The following is a 19,670-nucleotide window of genomic DNA, read 5'->3' on the forward strand; positions in this document are numbered from 1 at the left end:
CAATATGATTGTCTAGTATAATTGTAGCCCGTGAATCAGTAGCTTTTTTTTGAGCTGCAATGGATGTAACAGTTTTATCAGTAATTTTTTCTAAGCTTATAAAAATATTTTTAATCATGGATTCATGGGAGGTGACACCTCACCAAGGCAAAAATATTTTTTCCAATAAAATGAATGAAGCTGTTTTTTGAAAGCCAGGCACATAATTAGCAGATTTTTTTCAAATAGAATCTTAATCTAAAACAGATTGGTGGCCTTGCCTGTGGAAAAGTTAGAGAGAATTCGTCCAGTGCTGAGTTTTTTCAGAGCTATGTATAGAGAGAGCAGTGACCAGATATTTTAAAAGACATTACCCTTCAATTTAGTGGCACAGGTACTGGCCAAGAAAATCTAATATGGTTCATTCCAACAAATTTGGAGTAAATCTTCTTCATAAAAATAGAAAATCAAATTTTATTTTTATATTATTAAAGCTAATTTTAGGAAAGCATTATAAACAGATGTATTCAATCTCAATCAGCTTTGACCATACAAGATTTCTATAAACCTTTTATAACCCCTTAAAATTTGATTTTTCTCTTTCTTTCTCCAGCTTTCTATATCCATTAAGTTTACCTCATTTTCTTTATCTTTTTTCTCTCAATTTTATGTATTTTTTAAATAACCTCTAAACTCAGCAAAATTGCCTTTTCTTTAAGAAAAACCACGTCCTCATGTCTGTTTCTAAAATTTTTTTTTTCATCAAGAAACACATTTTCTTTGTACTGTGTATGTAAAGTTGTTTCTCTCCTTAACAATAGTTATTAATCTTAGGCAGAATTTTAATTTTTAATAATCTTAATTTATAGTGAAAGCCTGAGAAGTAAGCAATTTTAACTATTAGTCATGTGCTAAAATTTTATAAATATATATTTTATAATTTTTAGAAACAGGATTTTAAATGGAAACATTTTTAATGTGGAATAAGACATACTAACAGATCTAAATATCTTGTTTCTGTGAAGAAACAAAAAATATTTAGCTTAAACTTATATTTAAAAATTAATATCTTAGCATTTTGTCTTACTTGGAGATAATTTAGATGTTTAATGAATAGCCATCATTTAATGTAGCTTAGCAACAGTCTACAAGTATAGTTTCCATAAAGATTTGAGAAACTATTTAAACTAAACACATTACAAAACAATCAGTATTGTAAGTTTATAAACTTTTGTCCCATTTACATGTTTTATTTATTTTTTCTTAACAATTATTTTTGTAAAATCTCATGAAACAGACTAATCTACTCATCTAAAGTTAAACTTCCTATTATCCATTTTTATATTACCGTGTTGAACAAGTATCATAAAAGCAATAAACTTAAAGTTTATATTTTGCTGAGAAGTCAAAAGACATTTTTTTAAATTAAACTAACAATATTAAACTAGTCATGTTTGCCAAAAGATTTACTCAATTCACATATGCTTAAAAATATTGGGCTTATTTTTTTAATTCATGAGCAGTTATCTTTAAGTTAATTCAGTACCATGTAGATAATACACAAAGACATTTATAGACATATATACATATAGACACAACATATAACTTACTCATGTTTGTATCTAAAAGCCCTAGAGAGGGAGTTCATTGTAAAAGGGAGTAGAGCTTCAGACCTCAAAAGAACCTGTTTACCCACAACTCTGGGGGCTTCATGAGGAAAAACAGAGGTACCCTGCCAAAAAGGAGAAGCCTGTGGCACTTTATCTGTGCTCTTCAAGGGGTCTCAGGCTCCTAGAAGTTTCCTTTAGTTGTCCTCTATAGTGACAAAAGATTTTAACTGGAACATGAGACAGATAGAAGTAAATGGAAGAATTAATTCCAGAGGAGACAGTTTGAGAAGATTTTGTTTTCCAAAAAGCCATTAAAGTTTTACATTATCCTTGGCAAAAATCATGTCACCAAGAGAAGAAGCAGGCACATAGAGATGCTAATTTAGGGAGAAAGAAATTCAGTTAACTAAAGACCTTATATGGGAAAACCATAGGCCTCAAATACATATGTATATGTATGTGTGTGTGTGTGTATATGTATAAAATATGTGTATGTATGTATGTGTGTGTGTGTGTGTATATAAATATATATATATATGCCTGACTAAGCCTGACTGTCAATTTTAAATAAATGGACTTTTGACTGTAGAGCTTTTAAATTTTTTAAAATTAGATTTTACCCAGGTAAATAGAAAACATTTCTTCCTTTTTTTTTTTTTGAGACAGAGTCTTGCTCTGTTGCCCAGGCTGGAGTGCAGTCGAGTGGTCTCAGCTCACTGCAACCTCTGCCTCCTGGGTTCAAGCAATTCTCCTGCCTCAGCCTCCCAAGTAGCTGGAATTACAGGTGCCTGCCACCACGCCTGGCTAATTTTTTGTATTTTTAGTAGAGACGGGGTTTCACCATGTTGGCCAGGCTGGTCTCGAACTCCTGACCTCGTGAATAGCCTGCCTCGGCCTCCCAAGTGCTGAGATTGCAGGTGTGAGCCACTGCGCTCAGACAAAAACATTTCTTTACTTGTCTTTTTCTTTCTAAAATTTATCTTTTTCTTTCTAAAATTTACATCAAGAAGGAATTTTGGAGATGGGGCATTTTTGTTTACTGGAGGCCTAGGGTAATCACTATTCAAAGCTGTTTCTCTTTGAAGTTTTTCAGTAAATAGTTTTCTTTTTTCCAAACCACAGTATATGGTTTTATTTAGTTCCAGAGAGAAGACTAAACAAACAAAACAACAAAAGTTTCTATTACACTGTAAATATAAACTGAAATTTTAAATTAAAGGTATACCTGAACTAGTGACTAAAAACCAACACAAACATTCATGAGGCCAAATCCAAGAAATCCTGTATGACTTTAAAACTTCAGAAATAAAAAAATTGTAGCTCTTCTGTAATCAAAACTTCTCCTAAGAACAGCTTACTGCAAATGGGTTGCAATCTGTATTTTCAGGCCACATTTTTTAGCATCTCAGCTTCTCAGCTTACCATCTACCCACAAAGGCCAGACACAAGATTTTAAGAAATGCTTGGTAAAACAGGAGAATGAAAGCTGTCTGTGGGAGTAGACAAGTTTACAAATGTGGACTCTAGAAGGTCAAGAGCAAAAATCAAATAATAAAAACAAATACATTCGTAATTAATTATTATGTATGTAATGTTTTTTTGCCTAAGCTAGAGATAATTCATTGAGAAATAAAATTTTGAGGTTTGGTCTAAAAAAACTTCAATTTTTTTTTTCCAATTTGATCTCAGCTAGAATGCTGTTTTGCTAATTCTCTGGATGTTAACATTTCAAATACATGGTAAGATTTACATCTCTGAGAGACTGAGAAAAGACTGGAAAAAGTTGAAGTATGTATTGCAAATCCTGCAGCAATCAAACAGGCAGTTTGAACATTTAAAAGGTTTTTTTTTTTTTTTTGAGGAAGTGGAAGAGCCCTCTTAAAATGTACTTTGAAATCTTTTACTAGAATTTAGCCAGGCAAAACAGAAAGAAGGCCTTTCATTAAATTTCATTCTAAAACCTGCCGTTTCCAATTGTGCATGGAAAGATATTAATTTAGAAATGTCAAAAGACCTTCATTTTTGTCATTGCATTTTGGGGTCATCTGAAGTCATGTCAGTCCATTTACCCAGGCATTTGCAAGATGAAGCTCCATAGGTATTATACATAAGTTCAGCTTATGTTTCTAAGGGATGTTACCTAGAAGGAAAAGAATGGTTTTGATGATCAGTTTTCCATAATTTAGAAACTTTTCAAAGGTGATCATGGCCAGAACAGTGTACCAGGTCTGAGTGTGCTGTGTATGAGCATCACTCCTCAAGGTGTCACCCAAGAATTGCTGATTATAGTGCTGGGTGAGCAATGCTTATGTTCACCTTCCAGCTTAGCTGAAAGTCTCTGCAGGTGTTTTTCTTTTGGGAAGACCCTATGAGACTGGTACAAAGCGTTGAAAATCATCCTAACACCTCTACAAAGTCTGTAGTTGCCTAGAGCACCCAAATGAGTCAGTTAAAGAAATTGCCTTTTCTCTTTGCGATGAGAGAATTCACTCCCATGCACCTTTTAATTTGAAGGTCCCAAAAAGTCAAGTTCAAATTAGAAACAATAGAAAACAGCTGTGTTTTTTAAAGCATGTTACCTAATTTTAGAACAAAAGAAGTAAAACCACCAGGGCTAGAGTGCCAGTATTATGACCCAGATTTTCTGTCTTGAGACAGAAGCAGAGAAAGCAGTTAAAAATATTGAAATTAAAATCTCCTGACTTTAGCCAAAAATGGAAATCTTTTGTCTAGAAAGTGAGGGTTGAAAAGAACAGCTCAAGCAAAGTCTTGACCTCATGAAATAGTAAGGAGATCTGAATTCAGGAGGACTCACCCCTTACACTCAACGATGTACTGGGAGCTGGAAGAATACAAGGGGTTCTCATTGGCTAGTTTCTCAGTTCAAGAGGGATGTTGGATGGTTGGGGGTGTCCCTCTGAATCCTGCTTACAGCACCAGAAATATCAATCTAAAGGAAGAAGCAGGGGCAAAAAAATAAAATTTTAAAGAATTTACTTCAGCCAAGGTGAGGACAACTGCCTGGAAGACTCAGATGCATGTTACCTAAGATATGAACTTTGGCCTTTTTAATACGGTTTATAAAGTAAGAAGCAGAATAAATAGTTGGCCATTGTCAGGAATTCTCGTTAGTTTGCAGAAATAACATTGATTAGTGATAAGCTATATGTTGTTGAACTACAGTCTATGAATTTAGCAATGAAATAGCTGGATCATATAATTCTATGTTCTAAACATAGAAGAAGGTACATTTTATGTTTGTTTGTTTGTTTTTTAAGAAATGTCCACATTGTTTTTTATAGTGGCTACACCATTTTACATTTGCACCAGGAATTAAAAATCATTCTAATTTCTCCCTCTTCTTTTTACCGCTTGTTCTTTTAGGGATTATGCTGTTGTTTTTTGTATAATAGTCATTCTCATGTGTGTGAAGTGGTATCTCAATATGATAGAACATCAATTTTTATATTTATTTTATAAACAGGTTTATTTTTTATGCTGCCACTATGCTAAATCTTGGTATTTGTTGAATCTCTTGGGTTTCTAGGTATAGTATATCATCTACAAATAGAAATTATATTTTTATTTTTTTCCTTTGGGAATCATGTTTGATAATGCTATGTACAATATGCCAAGCACTGTTCTAAGAAGTGTTAAGATAGTAACTCGTGACATCAAAATACAGTGTGAGCAGGAGTGGAAGATACAGACATTTCTAAAATTATGGCTGAGAATGTGACAAAAGACATCTAATAGAGAAGAAAGTTCGCTTTAAAAAGGACCTGAAACTTCCCACAATTAAAAAGTCAACTTTTATAAGTTACACAGCCTCTTTGTGTCTCACAGCTCTTATTTGTGAAACAGAAATAATAATAATATTATTTATTGTTGAGTATATTAAGAGAAGTAATATCCTGACTTGAAAATTAAAATATTTATTAGTGTAATTAACTGAAATAACAGTAATAAGAATATGTCAATTATTGGAATAGATTAGATAATAGTTTAGTAGGACCATCAACATTTTAATTCTATAAAAAATGTATGTCTTTCTGTTTACTCTTTACAAAACTACTTAGTCACTCTCTATTACTTAATTACTAAAACCTCCTAATTCTTAGTAAGGCCTTTCTAGGGCCACCTAAACTTACAGTCTTTAACCACACTGTTTATCAGGATTCACTTCTTTAGCTCCTTCTTCTTTTCCTTATCTTGCCTGGTGCAAACCACAGTTTTGCTCTGCTTTTCTGTCTTATGTGTTTGTATAAAGACATCTGCCTTTATGTAAATTCCAACCAATTACAGCTGTGACATTTTCCTCGAAACATGTAAATTCTGTGAGTTCTTTTTTATTTGAAATCTCTTATATCTTTACCATATTATGGGCACTCATTTGAAGTAATAAAAATTTTTTTAAAATACCGGATAAGAAATTTTGAAACACAGTCAACAAATATTCATAACAAATATTAAACTACAGTTGCTTATTGAGCATGAAACACTTGTGATTACATTTCAATAGGTTCTGTGCTCTCAAAGTATGTTTTAAAAATGTATTTTTTTCAATTAACCTTAAGCAGTATATTGTTTTTAAAAGTAAAACAAAAATACTATTCACAATAGCAAAGACACGGAATTAACCCACATTGCTTCCAACAGTAGACTGGATAAAGAAAATGTGGTAGATATATACCATGGAATACTATGCAGGCATAAGAAGGAAAAAGATCATGTCCTTGACAGGGACATCGATGGAGCTGGAAGCCGCTATTCTCAGCAAACTTAACACAGGAACAGAAAACCAAACGCTGCTTGCTCTCATACTAATAAGTGGAAGCTGAATGATGAGACACATGGACACACTGGGGGAACAACACACCCTGGGGCCTGTCAGGAGGCAGGGAAAGCATCAGGAAGAACAGCTAATGGGTGTGAGCTTAATACCTGGATGATGGGTTGATCTGTGCAGCAAAGTACCATGACGTACATTTACCTGTGTAACAGACCTGCACATCATGCATGTGTACCCTGGAACTTAAAAGTTGATTTTTTTTTTAAAGTCAAAAAATAAATACCTAAACGCAGGGGGTATTTGTGGTACAGAAATTCATAGTAAACACATACAAACTATTTGAAAACATAATCTTATCTCTTAATGCAGTTATATTCTGCTTTATTACTTACATATTATAAAATATGGATTCATGGCATAATTGTCAAAGGCTTCCATCTATTCCTACCACATATCCATTGTTGCTGATTTGTTTTAATTTGTTCATTTTCCAACAAAGCTGGGATAAAAATATCTTCATGCCGATGCTATATTAATTTCTGACAATATGCCCTGGGTTACTCAAAAGGAAATAGAGTTGTTTTGCTCATGTTTTTGACACTTGAGTCAATCATCTACTACAAATAACCTAAGAGGAGTCAAGGACATGTGCGTGCCTGTGAGTTACTCAGCAAGTGTCAGGCAGGCCCTGGGCTGAAGGGAGACTCCAGGTGTCTCAGAAAAGGGAGGTTCTGCTCTACTGCACACAGACTGTCACACTGTAAATTGTTCTGTGATTCCATGTTTCTCCCAAGGTCAACAGGAACTGAGGACACATAGGAAGTGAGTTATGAGGGCAGACTCCTTCTCCCATTTAGCTACCGGTATGTGATTTTGCCCCCCTGGACACATGCACACTACATAATAATGTGCTCACAACCCTCTTAGGACTAATCTCCATGCTTACAAATTGCATCCACATTTTCTTTACTCCTAGAGTTTTCAGCCAGATACAAGTGCCTAGAGGACTTTAGACTTATCCCTGTCCCCAGACCCTAAATCTGTGCCAACAACCTGCTCTGTCCAGTCAACTGGGCTTCTGAGTCACCTGATCATAGTCTCTTCTACCTGTATAGACACAGAAGTAAGCCAGAGCCTAACCCTTTCTGAGTCACTATCTGTAGCACAAATTTAGTCTTTCCACTAACTCTGGACTTTCCCCTGCCCATAGGTCCTATGAAACTAAATAATTCAAAATTTAAGCTGTTTGATACTCTAAATTATTCTGGGCCTTAAAGGAATGTAAGTATAAAAGCTGGGTAATATGACAGGCAGCAGTAACAAGGCAGCTGTAACCTTTGTTTTTCTGTTTATGGATTACACCTACTTCTACATCTGCATTCTTTTGTCAGGTGTTGTAAATGGCCGAAGTGCCCCATGGAAGACCTCTTTCCCCTTCACTATCGACTTTCGTTATAGATTAACCTCCCTCTTACCTATGGCTATTGCATTGTCTTAAGATGAAATGTTAAATACATGCTTAGGTTGAAAAGGAAAGAAAAACCAGTTGTAAAAAAAAAAAAGTTGGAAAAATACACTGTAACCAATTAATTTTTTGTAAATCTTAAGCCAGCCTTGTATAGAAACTGTTGTAGTCTTGTTAAATTTGTTTTTTGCCTGTAGAAATAAGAACTTAACTTTCACCTATGAAGCACTCATCTCATTTCACTAGAGCTTTTGTCTCCTGGATGACTATTTCTAGCTTTTCATTTGAATAAACTCTAAAATTGGATTTTGAGGCTTTATTGATTATTCAGATTATTTCAGATTAACAGTCCTTCATAGCATCTTTGTTCTGCCTTTACTTCCTGACTAAACCCTCTTTCATGTGAACAAATTGTACCCAATGCCACTCCTCAGGTGCCTGATTCAAATGCCTACTGGAAATCAGATATCCGTGAGTTCAAGGTCATGGCCTTAGACTTGGCTGTTGTAAGGGCAAATAAAAATTAGAAATACCAGACTTAAATTATCAAACTTGAAGATAAAAGAAGACATTTTGCTCTCCTTTTAAAAAATAATTTTAGAAAAATTTATATGTAAATTTATTTTGTGTGTCTATTAAATATATGTACATCATTTAAATAGGTAAATAGGACTTTGTCAGCCTTTTTAACTTAGAAATGTCTTTCTCTAGGACCTGGAAACTATTGCATTGAAATGTAAATGGATTACCCTTCTGTCCTACAGTAGGTGACTTCATAAAATATTATGAAGCCAAGGAAAGCTTATTTTGCTTTTGAATATAGCCAATTTAAATTTTCATTGACTATACCCAATATACATATAGGCTTCTCAATTACCCAGTTAATTTAGGATGAACTATATATGACAAATTATGCTGTTAAGTCTTCTACTTAAAGACTAAATATGGTGATTTTTATTTCTGCTTTTGTAATCTCAGCAGATTGCCTATGATGGATATCACATTGTGGTTTAATTATGTAAAAAAAACAATTTTCTTTCTCTTCTGCCATTTTAGAGTGTCTCTGAAGTTGGAGATAATTTTGTTTTTAATTATGTTTTCCAAACACTGTACAGAATTACCAGACAGGATATAAACACAGGAGGTACACACAAGGCTTTAGTTCACAGAGGCTTTTCTCTCTTTGGCTTGCCCCAAAATCTGCAGGCAGAATATTTATCTGCGTATTTTTAATATACAGTCCCTTCCAGAGCACTTCAGCCAGATTTGTAGAAAAATAGCTTCACAGCAGAGAATCAGCCATTCCAGCTCCATCTTTCAATGCACTTGGCACCTTCAGACCTGAGAGTAATTCCAACACCATGGGAACCTGAATCCCAAATCTTTAGCCAATGGGCTAATGTTTTGTAAATTTTATCTTTTCAAAAAACTAACTTTTCATTATGTTTCTTTTGAATTTTTGTTTTTATATTCATTTATTTCTGCTATAGTTTTAATTTTTTCCTTCTAATTTTGGGTTTGGTTTGCACTTTTCTAGTTCTGTATGATACATCAATAGTTTATTTGGAGATTTTTTTTAACTTTTTTTGATGTAGGCACTTACTGCTATAAACCTTAGTACTTCTTTCATTGTATTCATAGTTTTCTTATGTTTTCATTTTCATTTGTTTCAAGAACATTTTAAATTTTTTTCTTAAATTCCTTATTGGCCTACTAGTCATTCAGGAGCATATTTTAATTTCTCTGTGTTTGTATAGTTTCCAAAGTTTTTTCTGTTAGTGATTACTAGTTTTATTCTATCATCATCAGAGAAAATACTTGATATAATCTTATATGGGGGGAGATTATTTTAAGAGTTATTTTGTGACCTAGCTTATGGTCCATCCTTGAGAATAATCCAGGGGCTGAAGTGTAGCATTTGTATTCTGTAGCTTTTTGATGAAATGCTTTGTAAATTTCTATTAGGTCTATTTGGTTCATAGTCCAGATTAAGTTCAATGTTTATTTGTTGATTTTACTATCTGGATGATCTGTCTACTGTTCAAAGTCTCTGTTGTATTGGGGTTGATCTCTCTGTCTTTATCTCTAATATTTGCTTCCTGTATGTTAGGTGCATATAAATTTGCAGTTGTTGTATTCTCTTGCTGAATTGGCCACTTTATTATAATAACTTTTGTTGTCTCTTTTTATAGTTTTTGTCTTAAAGTCTGTTTTGTTTAACATAGCTATTCCTCCTCTTTTGGTTTCCATTTGCATGAAATATCTTTTTCTATCCCTTTATTTTCAGTCTTTCTGTGTCTTCATAGGTGAAGTGTGTGTCTTGTAAGAAACAAATTGTCAGGTCTTGGTTTTTGTTTGTTTGTTTGTTTTAACTCATTTGGCCAATTTGTGTCTTTTGATCGGGGAATTAATTTATATTAAGTGTTGTTATTAATAAATAAAGACTTACACCTGCCATTCTGTTACCTGCTTTCTTGCTGTTTTGTGGTCTTTTCGCTCGCCTTTTCGCTCTCCCATTCATCCTGTCTGTCTTTTAGTAAAGATGATTTTTTCTAGTGGTACGTTTTAATTTTTTGATTTTATGTATGTGTGTCTATTACAGGTTTTTAATTTGAGGTTACCATGAGGCTTGCAAATCACATCTTATAACCTATTATTTTAAACTGATGGCAACTTAACACATATTGTAAAAATGAACAAACAAGAAAGCAAAGAGGAAACTAATAAAAACTACAGTTTATCTCCCAATTTTTTAACATTTTATTGTTTGTATTTATATCTTATACTGTCTGTGTCTTAAACTTGTGGTTAGTATTTTTAATAACTATAAGTGCCTCAGAAGTAGAAATATGAGTTATGGCGTTAAGGAGGTAGAGAAAGAGTTATTACTTTTCATAATTACAAGTAATTATAGACTAATCTTTTAGTCTTCTCAAAATATGAATAGTTACACACCACATTTATAGTACTAGAAATTTTGTCTTTGTCTGTGTCCTTCATATTACCAGTGAGTTTTGTACCACATGTTTTCTTATTGCTCATTAATGTCCTATTCATTTAGATTGAAGAACTGCCTTTAGCAATTTTTGTGGGACAGGTATGGGGGTATTAATAAAATCTCTCAGCTTGTTTGTCTTTTTTTTTTTTTTATGGTAGAAGGATATTTTTGCTGGATGTATTATTCTAGGATAAAAGTTCTGGCCTGTAAGATTTCCACTGAAGAGTCCACTGTCAAACATATTGGTGCTTGTTTGAATGTTATTTGTTTCTTTTCTCTTGCTGCTTTTAGAATCCTTTATCTTTGACCTTTGAGAGTTTTATTAAAGATCTTCAGGTAGTCAGCCAGGCACGGTGGCTCACGCCTGTAATCCCAGCACTTTGGGAGTCTGAGGCGGGCAGATCATGAGGTCAGGAGATCGAGTCCATCCTGGCTAACACTGTGAAACCCCATCTCTACTTAAAAAATACAAAAAATTAGCCGGGCGTGGTGGCGGGCGCCTGTAGTCCCAGCTACTTGGGAGGCTGAGGCAGGAGAATGGCGTGAACCCGGGAGGGGGAGCTTGCAGTGAGCCGAGATTGTGCCACTGCACTCCAGCCTGGGCGACAGAGCGAGACTCTGTCTAAAAAAAAAAAAAAACAAAAAACAAAACAAAACAAAAAACTTAGGTAGTCATATTTAAGTGAATTGTGCTTGGTATTCTATAACCTTCTTGTACTTGAATATTAATAATGTTTTTTTAGGTATGGGAAGTTCTAGTTATCCCTTTGAATAAACTTCTACCCAGAACTTTTTCTTTACCTCCTCTTTAAGGCCATATTTCTTAGAGTTGCCCTCTTGAGGCTATTTTTTTTTTTTTTTTTTGGTCTCATCTGACTGTATCTTTTCAAATAATCTGTGTTCAAACTCACTAATTCTTTCTTCTGCTTGATCAGTTCTGCTGTTGAGAGACTCTAATGCATTCTTCAATGTCTTTTGAATTTTCAGCACCAGAATTTTTGCCTGATTCTTCAAAATGATTTTAATCAATTTATCAAGTTTATTGGATCAGATTCTGAATTTCTTTTTCTTCCTTTTTTTTTTTTTTGTTATTTTGAATTTTGCTGAGCTTCTTTGAATTTCCTGTCTGAAAGGTTACATATCTCTGTCTCAGGATTTGCACACTAGTGCCTTATTTAGCTCATTTAATGAGGTTGTGTTTTCCTGAATAGTCTTAATTTTTGTGGATGTTCATTGAAGTCTGGGCATTAATGAGTTAGGTATTTATTTTAGTTTTTGCATTCTGGGCTTTTTAATACCTGTCCTTCTTAGAAAGGCTTTCCAAGTATTCAAAGGGAATTGAGTGTTGTAATCTAAGTCTTTGATCATTGCAGTCATATCTGCATTAGGGGACACCCCAACCTGAATAACACTGTGATCCTTGCAGACTTGTAGAGGTACCACTTTGGTGGTCTTAGGTAAGATCCAAGAGAGTCTCTGGGTTACCAGGCAGACTCTTTTTCTATTTTTTTACATTCTGCCAAATAAATGGAATCTCTCTCTCCATGCTAAGCTGCCTGGAGCTGGGGTGGGTGTAACACAAGCACCCCTGTGGCCACCATCACTAGGACTACACTAAGTCAGACCCAAAGCTAGCACAGGACTGGCTCTCACATAAGGCCCACAGTGACCACTACCTAGGTACTGCTGATGTTCACTCAAGACCCAAGTTCTCTTCAGTAGGTGGTGAATCCAGCCAGGCTCATGTCCTTTCTTTCAGGGCAGTGAGCTCTGGGCTGGGGGTAGCAAAATGCCATTTGGTAGCAAGAACATGGAGTCAGAAGCCTTAGGAATCTACTTGGTGCCCTATTCTGCTATGGCTTAGCTGGCACCGAGGCCATGAGACAACATCCTTCCTACTCTTTTTTCTCCTTTATCAAGCATAAGAAGCCACTCTCCATGACCACCACCACCCAGAGTCCACAACAAGTACTGCTAGGCTACTGCTGAATATCCACTGAAGACCTAAGGGATCTTCGGTCAGCATGTGGTGAACTCTGCCAGGCCTGCTTCTTTGGCTTCAGGGAAGTGGGTTTTTTTGTTTGTTTTTTTGTTTTTTTGTTTTTGAGACAGAGTCTCGCTCTGTAGCCCAGACAGTGGCGTGATCTTGGCTCACTGCAAGCTCCGCCTCCCAGGTTCCCACCATTCGCCTGCCTCAGCCTCCCAAGTAGCTGGGACTACAGGCGCCCACCACTGCACTGGCTAATTTTTTTGTATTTTTTAGTAGAGATGGGGTTTCACCGTGTTAGCCAGGATGGTCTCGATCTCCTGACCTCGTGATCCGCCCGCCTCGGCCTCCCAAAGTGCTGGGATTACAGGCGTGAGCCACCGCGCCCGGCCGGGAAGTGGGTTTTTTTCTGACCTAGGGTGGTTCCAGAAATGTCATCCAGGAGCCAAGGCATGAAATCAGAGACCTCAGGAGCTATCTTGTTACGGCTACCCCACCATGGCTGAGCTGGTAATCAAGCTTCAAGACAAAGTCTCTTCTTCCCTGTCTTTTCCTCAAGCAGGAATCTCTCCACATGGCTGCCGCAGCTTGGATTGCACTGCACTGGGTCTCACCCGCGGAAGGGCTGCAGCAAGTTACTGCTTACTGGTTACTGCTGATGTTTATTCAAGGCCCAAGGGCTCTTTACTCAGCAGGTGATGAATCCTGCCAGAACTGGTACCTTCCCTTCAAGGCAGTGTGTTCTCTTCTGGCCCAGGGTGTGTCCAGAACTGTCACTCAGGAACTAAGTCCTAGAATAGGGGCCTCAGGGCTTTTTCTGGTGCTGTATTCTACTGTGGCTGAGATGATGTCCCAGTTGCAGGACAAAGTTTTTTTTAACTCTTCTCTCCCCTTTCCTCAAGTAGAAAGAAAGATTTTCTCCTGGAGCTGTGAACTGCACTGCCTGTGCCTAGGGTAAGTGTAATGCAGGCACTTTCTTGGCCATCCCATTTGGCATCTCACAAGGTCACATGCACTTCAAGTTTTCTGGCTATGAGCCTAGCAAAGCACCAGGATTTGCCCAGGAGTTGCAGTCCCAGTGGCTTAGACTTTCAAGTTTATTTAGAACCCCAGAGTGCTTTAACCCATGGTGGTGGGGCTACCTGAAACTCAGGTTTTGATTACTGAAATGGACAATTCCTCTCTGACTAGCGCTAGTCTGAGTGCTCCCTCTGTAGGCTCTGGCTGAATTCTGCCCCATGCTGCTTTCTGCTATGACGGGCAGCACTGAGTTTTACTGGACAGTCTCACAGTCACCACACTCTCCCTTCTGTAAGCACATGGATTTTCTCTCTCTGCCGAGCTGCACTGCCAGGGAATGGAGGAGGGCTGCTGCTGGCAATTAACGGCTTTCTTTTTTACCCTCTTCACTGCCTCTTTGATTTGATGCTAAAACTAGGTCCTGTGATCACTCCCCAGAGTTTTTTGCTCTTATAAAGATGCTTCTTATTTGGATAGTCATTCTAATTGGTGTTTTATCCGGGGGATGGTTGCTGGAGGGTGCTATTTAGTCGTCTTGCTCCACTTCCCCCCTGCAGCCATGTTGTTTGAATTAAGTGCCACATGTGAGGCTAAGGTGAGCCCAGGGTCAATCATGAGTGCTTTCAGATACATTCACGAGAGGTGAGTTTAGCTTTAGTTCCAAATGAAGATCATAGAGACTGCTCTGCGTGGGTTTGGTAGGGGCAGGTCAGTGTGGCCCATATTCCCATTGCTGCAGTAGAAATTTCTGGCATCTGTGGCAGAGAAAGGCAACTGAGTGTTGGAAAGGGGAAACTCACATTTTGGTTTTTATGTAGGACTTTACTGGTTCTGAACCTCTCTTGTGATAAAGGACAAAGGCAGACTTTATCTGCAATTCTAGGTCCTTCTGCCTGTGGGTGTGGTGGTTTCAGGGGAAGGAGTTTTGCTCATGCTTCAAAGGCATATTCTCAAGAAACAGGTGTAATTTGTGCAGATAATCACACCTGGGAAGGGATCACAGAGAAGGAGAAAAAGAAAGAAATGGCTTATTCTGAGGTGAATGTGTCTCAGGTCAGAGACTGTGTCCACTTTTTCTTCCGAAATATCATGTGTGTAGAACTTGCAAATGTTTACTTCTCTACTCTCAGGGGAACCTGCCCCCAATATTTCAACATAGGTTCTTTCTATTTTCCATAAGTGTTGGCCGGCTGAGAAATAAAGAGAAAGGGTACAAAAAGAGGAATTTTACAGCTGGGCAGCCAGAGGTGACATCACATATCAGTAGGACTGTGATACCCACCTGAGTCTCAGACTAGCAAGTTTTTATTAAGGGTTTCAAAAGGGGAGGGGGTGTAAAACAGGGAGTAGGTACAAAGATCACATGCTTCAAAGGGCAAAAAGCAGAACAAAGATCACATGCTTCTGAGGGAACAGGACAAAAGGCAAAACAGAACTGATAAGGGTCTGGGTTCAGCTGTGCACGTATTGTCTTGATAAACATCTTAAACAACAGAAAACAGGTTTCAAGAGCAGAGAACCAGTCTGACCACAAATTTACCAGGGTGGAGTTTTTCCCCACCCTTATAAGCCTGAGGGTACTGCAGGAGACCAGGGTGTATCTCAGTCCTTATCTCAACCACACAAGATAGACACTCCCAGAGCTGCCGTTTATAGACCTCCCCCCAGGAGTGCATTCCTTTCCCAGGGTATTAATATTAATATTCTTTGCTAGGAAAAGAATTTAGCGATATCTCTCCTACTTGCATGCCCGTTTATAGGCTCTCTGCAAGAAGGAAAATATGACTCTTTTTGCCCGACCCCGCAGGTACTCAGACCTTATGGTTGTCTTCCCTTGTTCCCTAAAAATCGCTATTATTCTGTTCTTCTTCAAGGTGCAATGATTTCATATTGTTTAAACACACATGTTTTACAATTAATTTGTATAGTTAACACAATTATCACAGTGGTCCTGAGGTGACGTACATCCTCAGCTTACAAAGATAACATATTAAGAGATTAAAGTAAAGACAGGCATAAGAAATTACAAAAGTATTATTTGGGAACTGATAAATGTCCATGAAATTTTCACAATTCGTGTTCCTCTGCCATGGCTCCAGCTGTTCCCTCCGTTCAGGGTCCCTGACTTCCTACAACACGCTGCTTGTGATGTTTTGCCTTATCAGTTTAACTCCTTTTTCACTTTTTATTCTCATGATAGTCAAGGGGCTCTGAGAAATACTTTTTCATTATGTACCAGAGCCTTCTCCTTATTCCCTACATCCCAGCTTTTAATAAGCAGTGAAAAAATCGTCACCATGAATTTATACCTGCAACATTACAAATGTTTCTTTTGTGGCTGTCGAACATGGAAAGGTGTGGAGGCCCAAGATTCCTGTTTGAGATGGGATCAGGTCTTTGGTTATCAGTGAAGAAGGAGACCATGTACTGTTTAGCTTCCATTAAATCTATGCAAAACTGCTTATAAAAATGCACATTTAATGAGAATGGTCTTTATTGCCCAGGATAACTCAGAAAGTTCTGAATAAAAAATAGAAGAGACTTCCTCTCTAGGATGCTAAAGCAAGGAAATAAAAGAGGACACAAATGGGAAAAAAAAAAAAAAAAAATCCATGCTCATGGATAGGAAGAATCAATATCATGAAAATGGCAATACTACCCAAAGTAACTTATAGATTCGATGCTATTCCCATCAGGCTACCATTGATTTTCTTCGCAGAATTAGAAAAAAATACTTTAAATTTCATATGGAACCAAAAAAGAGCCCATATAGTCAACACAGTCCTAAGCCAAAAGAACAAAGCTGGAGGCATCACGCTACCTGACTTGAAACTATACTACAAGGCTACAGGAACCAAAACAGCATGGTACTGGTACCAAAACAGATATATAGACCAATGTAACAGAACAGAGGCCTCAGAAATAACACCACACATATACAACCATCTTATCTTTGACAAACCGACAAAAATAAGCAATGGGGAATGGATTCCCTATTTAATAAATGGTGCTTGGAAAACTGGCTAGCCATATGCAGAAAACAGAAACTGGACCACCCTTCCTTACACCTTATACAAAAATTAACTCAAGATGGATTAAAGACTTAAATGTAAAACCTAAAACCATGAAAACTCTAGAAGAAAACCTAGGTAGTACTGTTTAGGACATAGGCATGGGCAAAGACTTCATGACTAAAACACCAAAGGCAATGGCAACAAAAGCCAAAATTGACAAATGGGATCTAATTAAGGTAAAGAGCTTCTGCATAGCAAAAGAAACTGTCATCAGAGTGAACAGGCAGCCTACAGAATGGGAGAAAATTTTTGCAATCTATGCATCTGACAAAGGGCAAATACCCAGAATCTACAAGGAACTTAAACAAATTTACAAGAAAAAAGCAACCCCATCAAAAAGTGGGTGAAGGATGTGAACAGACACTTCTCAAAAGAAGACATTTATGCAGCCAACAAACATAAAAAAAATTCATCATCACTGGTCATTAGAGGAATGCAAATCAAAACCACAATGAGATACTATCACACCAGTTAGAATGGCAAGCATTAAAAAGTCAGGAAACAGATACTGGCGAGGATGTGGAGAAATAGGAATGCTTTTACATTGTTGGTGGGAGTGTAAATTAGTTCAGCCATTGTGGAAGACAGTGTGGTGATTCCTCAAGGATCTAGAACCAGAAATACCATTTGACCCAGCAATCTCATTACTGGGTATATGCCCAAAGGATTATAAATCATTCTGTTATAAAGACACATGCACATGTATGTTTATTGCAGCACTATTTACAATAGCAAAGACTTGCAGCCAACCCAAATGCCCATCAATGATAGACTGGATAAAGAAAATGTGGCACATATACACCATGGAATACTATGCAGCCATAAAAAAGAATGAGTTCATGTCCTTTGCCGGGACATGGATGAAGCTGGAACCATCATTCTCAGCAAACTAACAAACTAACACAGGAACAGAAAACCAAACACCACATGTTCTCACTCATAAGTAGGATTTGAACAGTGAGAACACATGGACACAGGGAGGGAAACATCACACACCAGGGCCTGTCAGCAGATGGGGGCAAGGGGAGGGAGAGCAATAGGACAAATACCTAATGCATGTAGGGCTTAAAACCTAGATGACGGGTTGATAGTTGCAGCAATCCACCATGACACATGTATACCTGTGTAACAAACCTGCACATTCTGCACATGTATCCCAGAGCTTAAAGTTTAAAAAGAAAATAAAGTTTAGCCAAAAATTAGAGATTACAGAACATGGGAGATATTTGTAGCTTACATTTTGCCTAAAACTGATGTTTCTTCATGACTAGATTAAGTTGACCCTTTTTTGTGTTAATGTTAATATTAGCACAGTAGTCTTGTATCCTTCTTTGTTAATCAGCACCTGATAACAAATTTCTTTTAATATAGTTGATCTTAATTTATTTACTTGGTAAATATGCTCTCTGACAGATATTTTTCACTCTACAGTTAATTATTTTTCTCTATTAATAGGTACCTTGGGGAGTTTATCAAGTGATGTGCAAAAACAAGATTAAGCCACGTTTAATCTGATAGCTCTTCTTTCTTCCTACCTTCTCTTTGCGTATCGCTTGCTATGGAAAATGAAGGCTCTCGTCTTTCTTTACTGGTCAAATAAACTAAAAACCTAGGCTGTGCCACTTACTGAATTTTTGACAAAATATTCTCCTTGGGCCAGAAGCAACAATACCACTGGCAAACTTCTTACAAATTTGGAAACTCAAGCTTTACCCTAGATCTTCAGAGTCAAAATCTAGGTTTTAACAAGATCTCCTGTTCATTGCTATACACAATAAGATTTGAGAAGTATGCTTTTAACTCACCGTGAAGTTTCCATATGGGAACTGTAGACAACTTTTCTTGTATTATGTAAATGTAGCATTAAGAAATGTACATGCCTGTGTTAATGTCCTTTATTTTATACTGTATCATCAAGAAAAGTATTGCACATACACTGGTTTCATGATCTTATGCCATCTTTTCTCAGAGTTAAAAATACACTAGAGAATATTTCTGTGCTAGAAAGTATCCTATTGGATAACTCCAGTAACTCATATAAGTCAGAACCAGCTCTCTTTATTCTCATTTCACCTGATGTCAAATCAAGAATTCTTTCTATGGTCGCTTGGTAAATATGTTTTGTTTTCCAGGGAGTGTTGACATTCAGGGATGTGGCTGTAGAATTCTCCCCAGAAGAGTGGGAATGCCTGGACTCTGCTCAGCAGCGTTTGTATAGGGATGTGATGTTAGAGAACTATGGAAACCTGGTCTCCTTGGGTGAGAATAACTTCAATATACAACTCATATTCTACATTAAATATTTTATTTTCTTCTGGTTTTTTTGGAGGTTCTGCTTTGCATAAATGAGTTTCAGAATCCTGCTTCAAAAAGAAAAAATTGGGTATCTGTTGAGGTAGAAAATATAATCTTCAAGATGTTTCATCTTAACATTAATCTTTCCCTTTTTTGAGCTCATCTGTATACTTCAGTCTAAATTAGTGGTAATGTCAGAAATTTAGTAGCATAGAATAGTTACCCACACCTAAAAATGCAATTTTCACAGCTGATTTTTGATTCAGTATTACTGGGTAATAGAGCTAAGAACCACAAATTTAAAATACTTTCTAAATATTCTAAAGTTTCTGTTAGGAAACAGTATATTGAAATTAATTTTCTAGAGTCTTCTATAATGTTCTCTCTTCTCTACTGAGCATAGTACTAGATTGGTAATCAGATTATCCTAGCAAGAGTCATGTTATTTTT

At 36.7% G+C, this 19,670-nt stretch overlaps 1 protein-coding gene across 4 annotated transcripts in view; it reads left to right on the forward strand.

Annotated features, from left to right (window-relative positions):
• Window positions 1–19,670, forward strand: part of LOC129040645 (zinc finger protein 736) — a 49,073-nt gene that overhangs the window by 9,603 nt on the left and 19,800 nt on the right. For all 4 annotated transcript variants that reach the window (XM_063668389.1, XM_054495406.2, XM_063668388.1 and 1 more), the window contains one exon: window positions 19,058–19,184. In XM_063668389.1, coding sequence (XP_063524459.1) covers window positions 19,058–19,184 — 127 coding nt within the window. The remainder of the gene's footprint in view (window positions 1–19,057; window positions 19,185–19,670) is intronic.

Source organism: Pongo pygmaeus, chromosome 6 (assembly GCF_028885625.2).
Source record: "Pongo pygmaeus isolate AG05252 chromosome 6, NHGRI_mPonPyg2-v2.0_pri, whole genome shotgun sequence".
NCBI classification, from domain to species: Eukaryota; Metazoa; Chordata; class Mammalia; order Primates; family Hominidae; genus Pongo; species Pongo pygmaeus.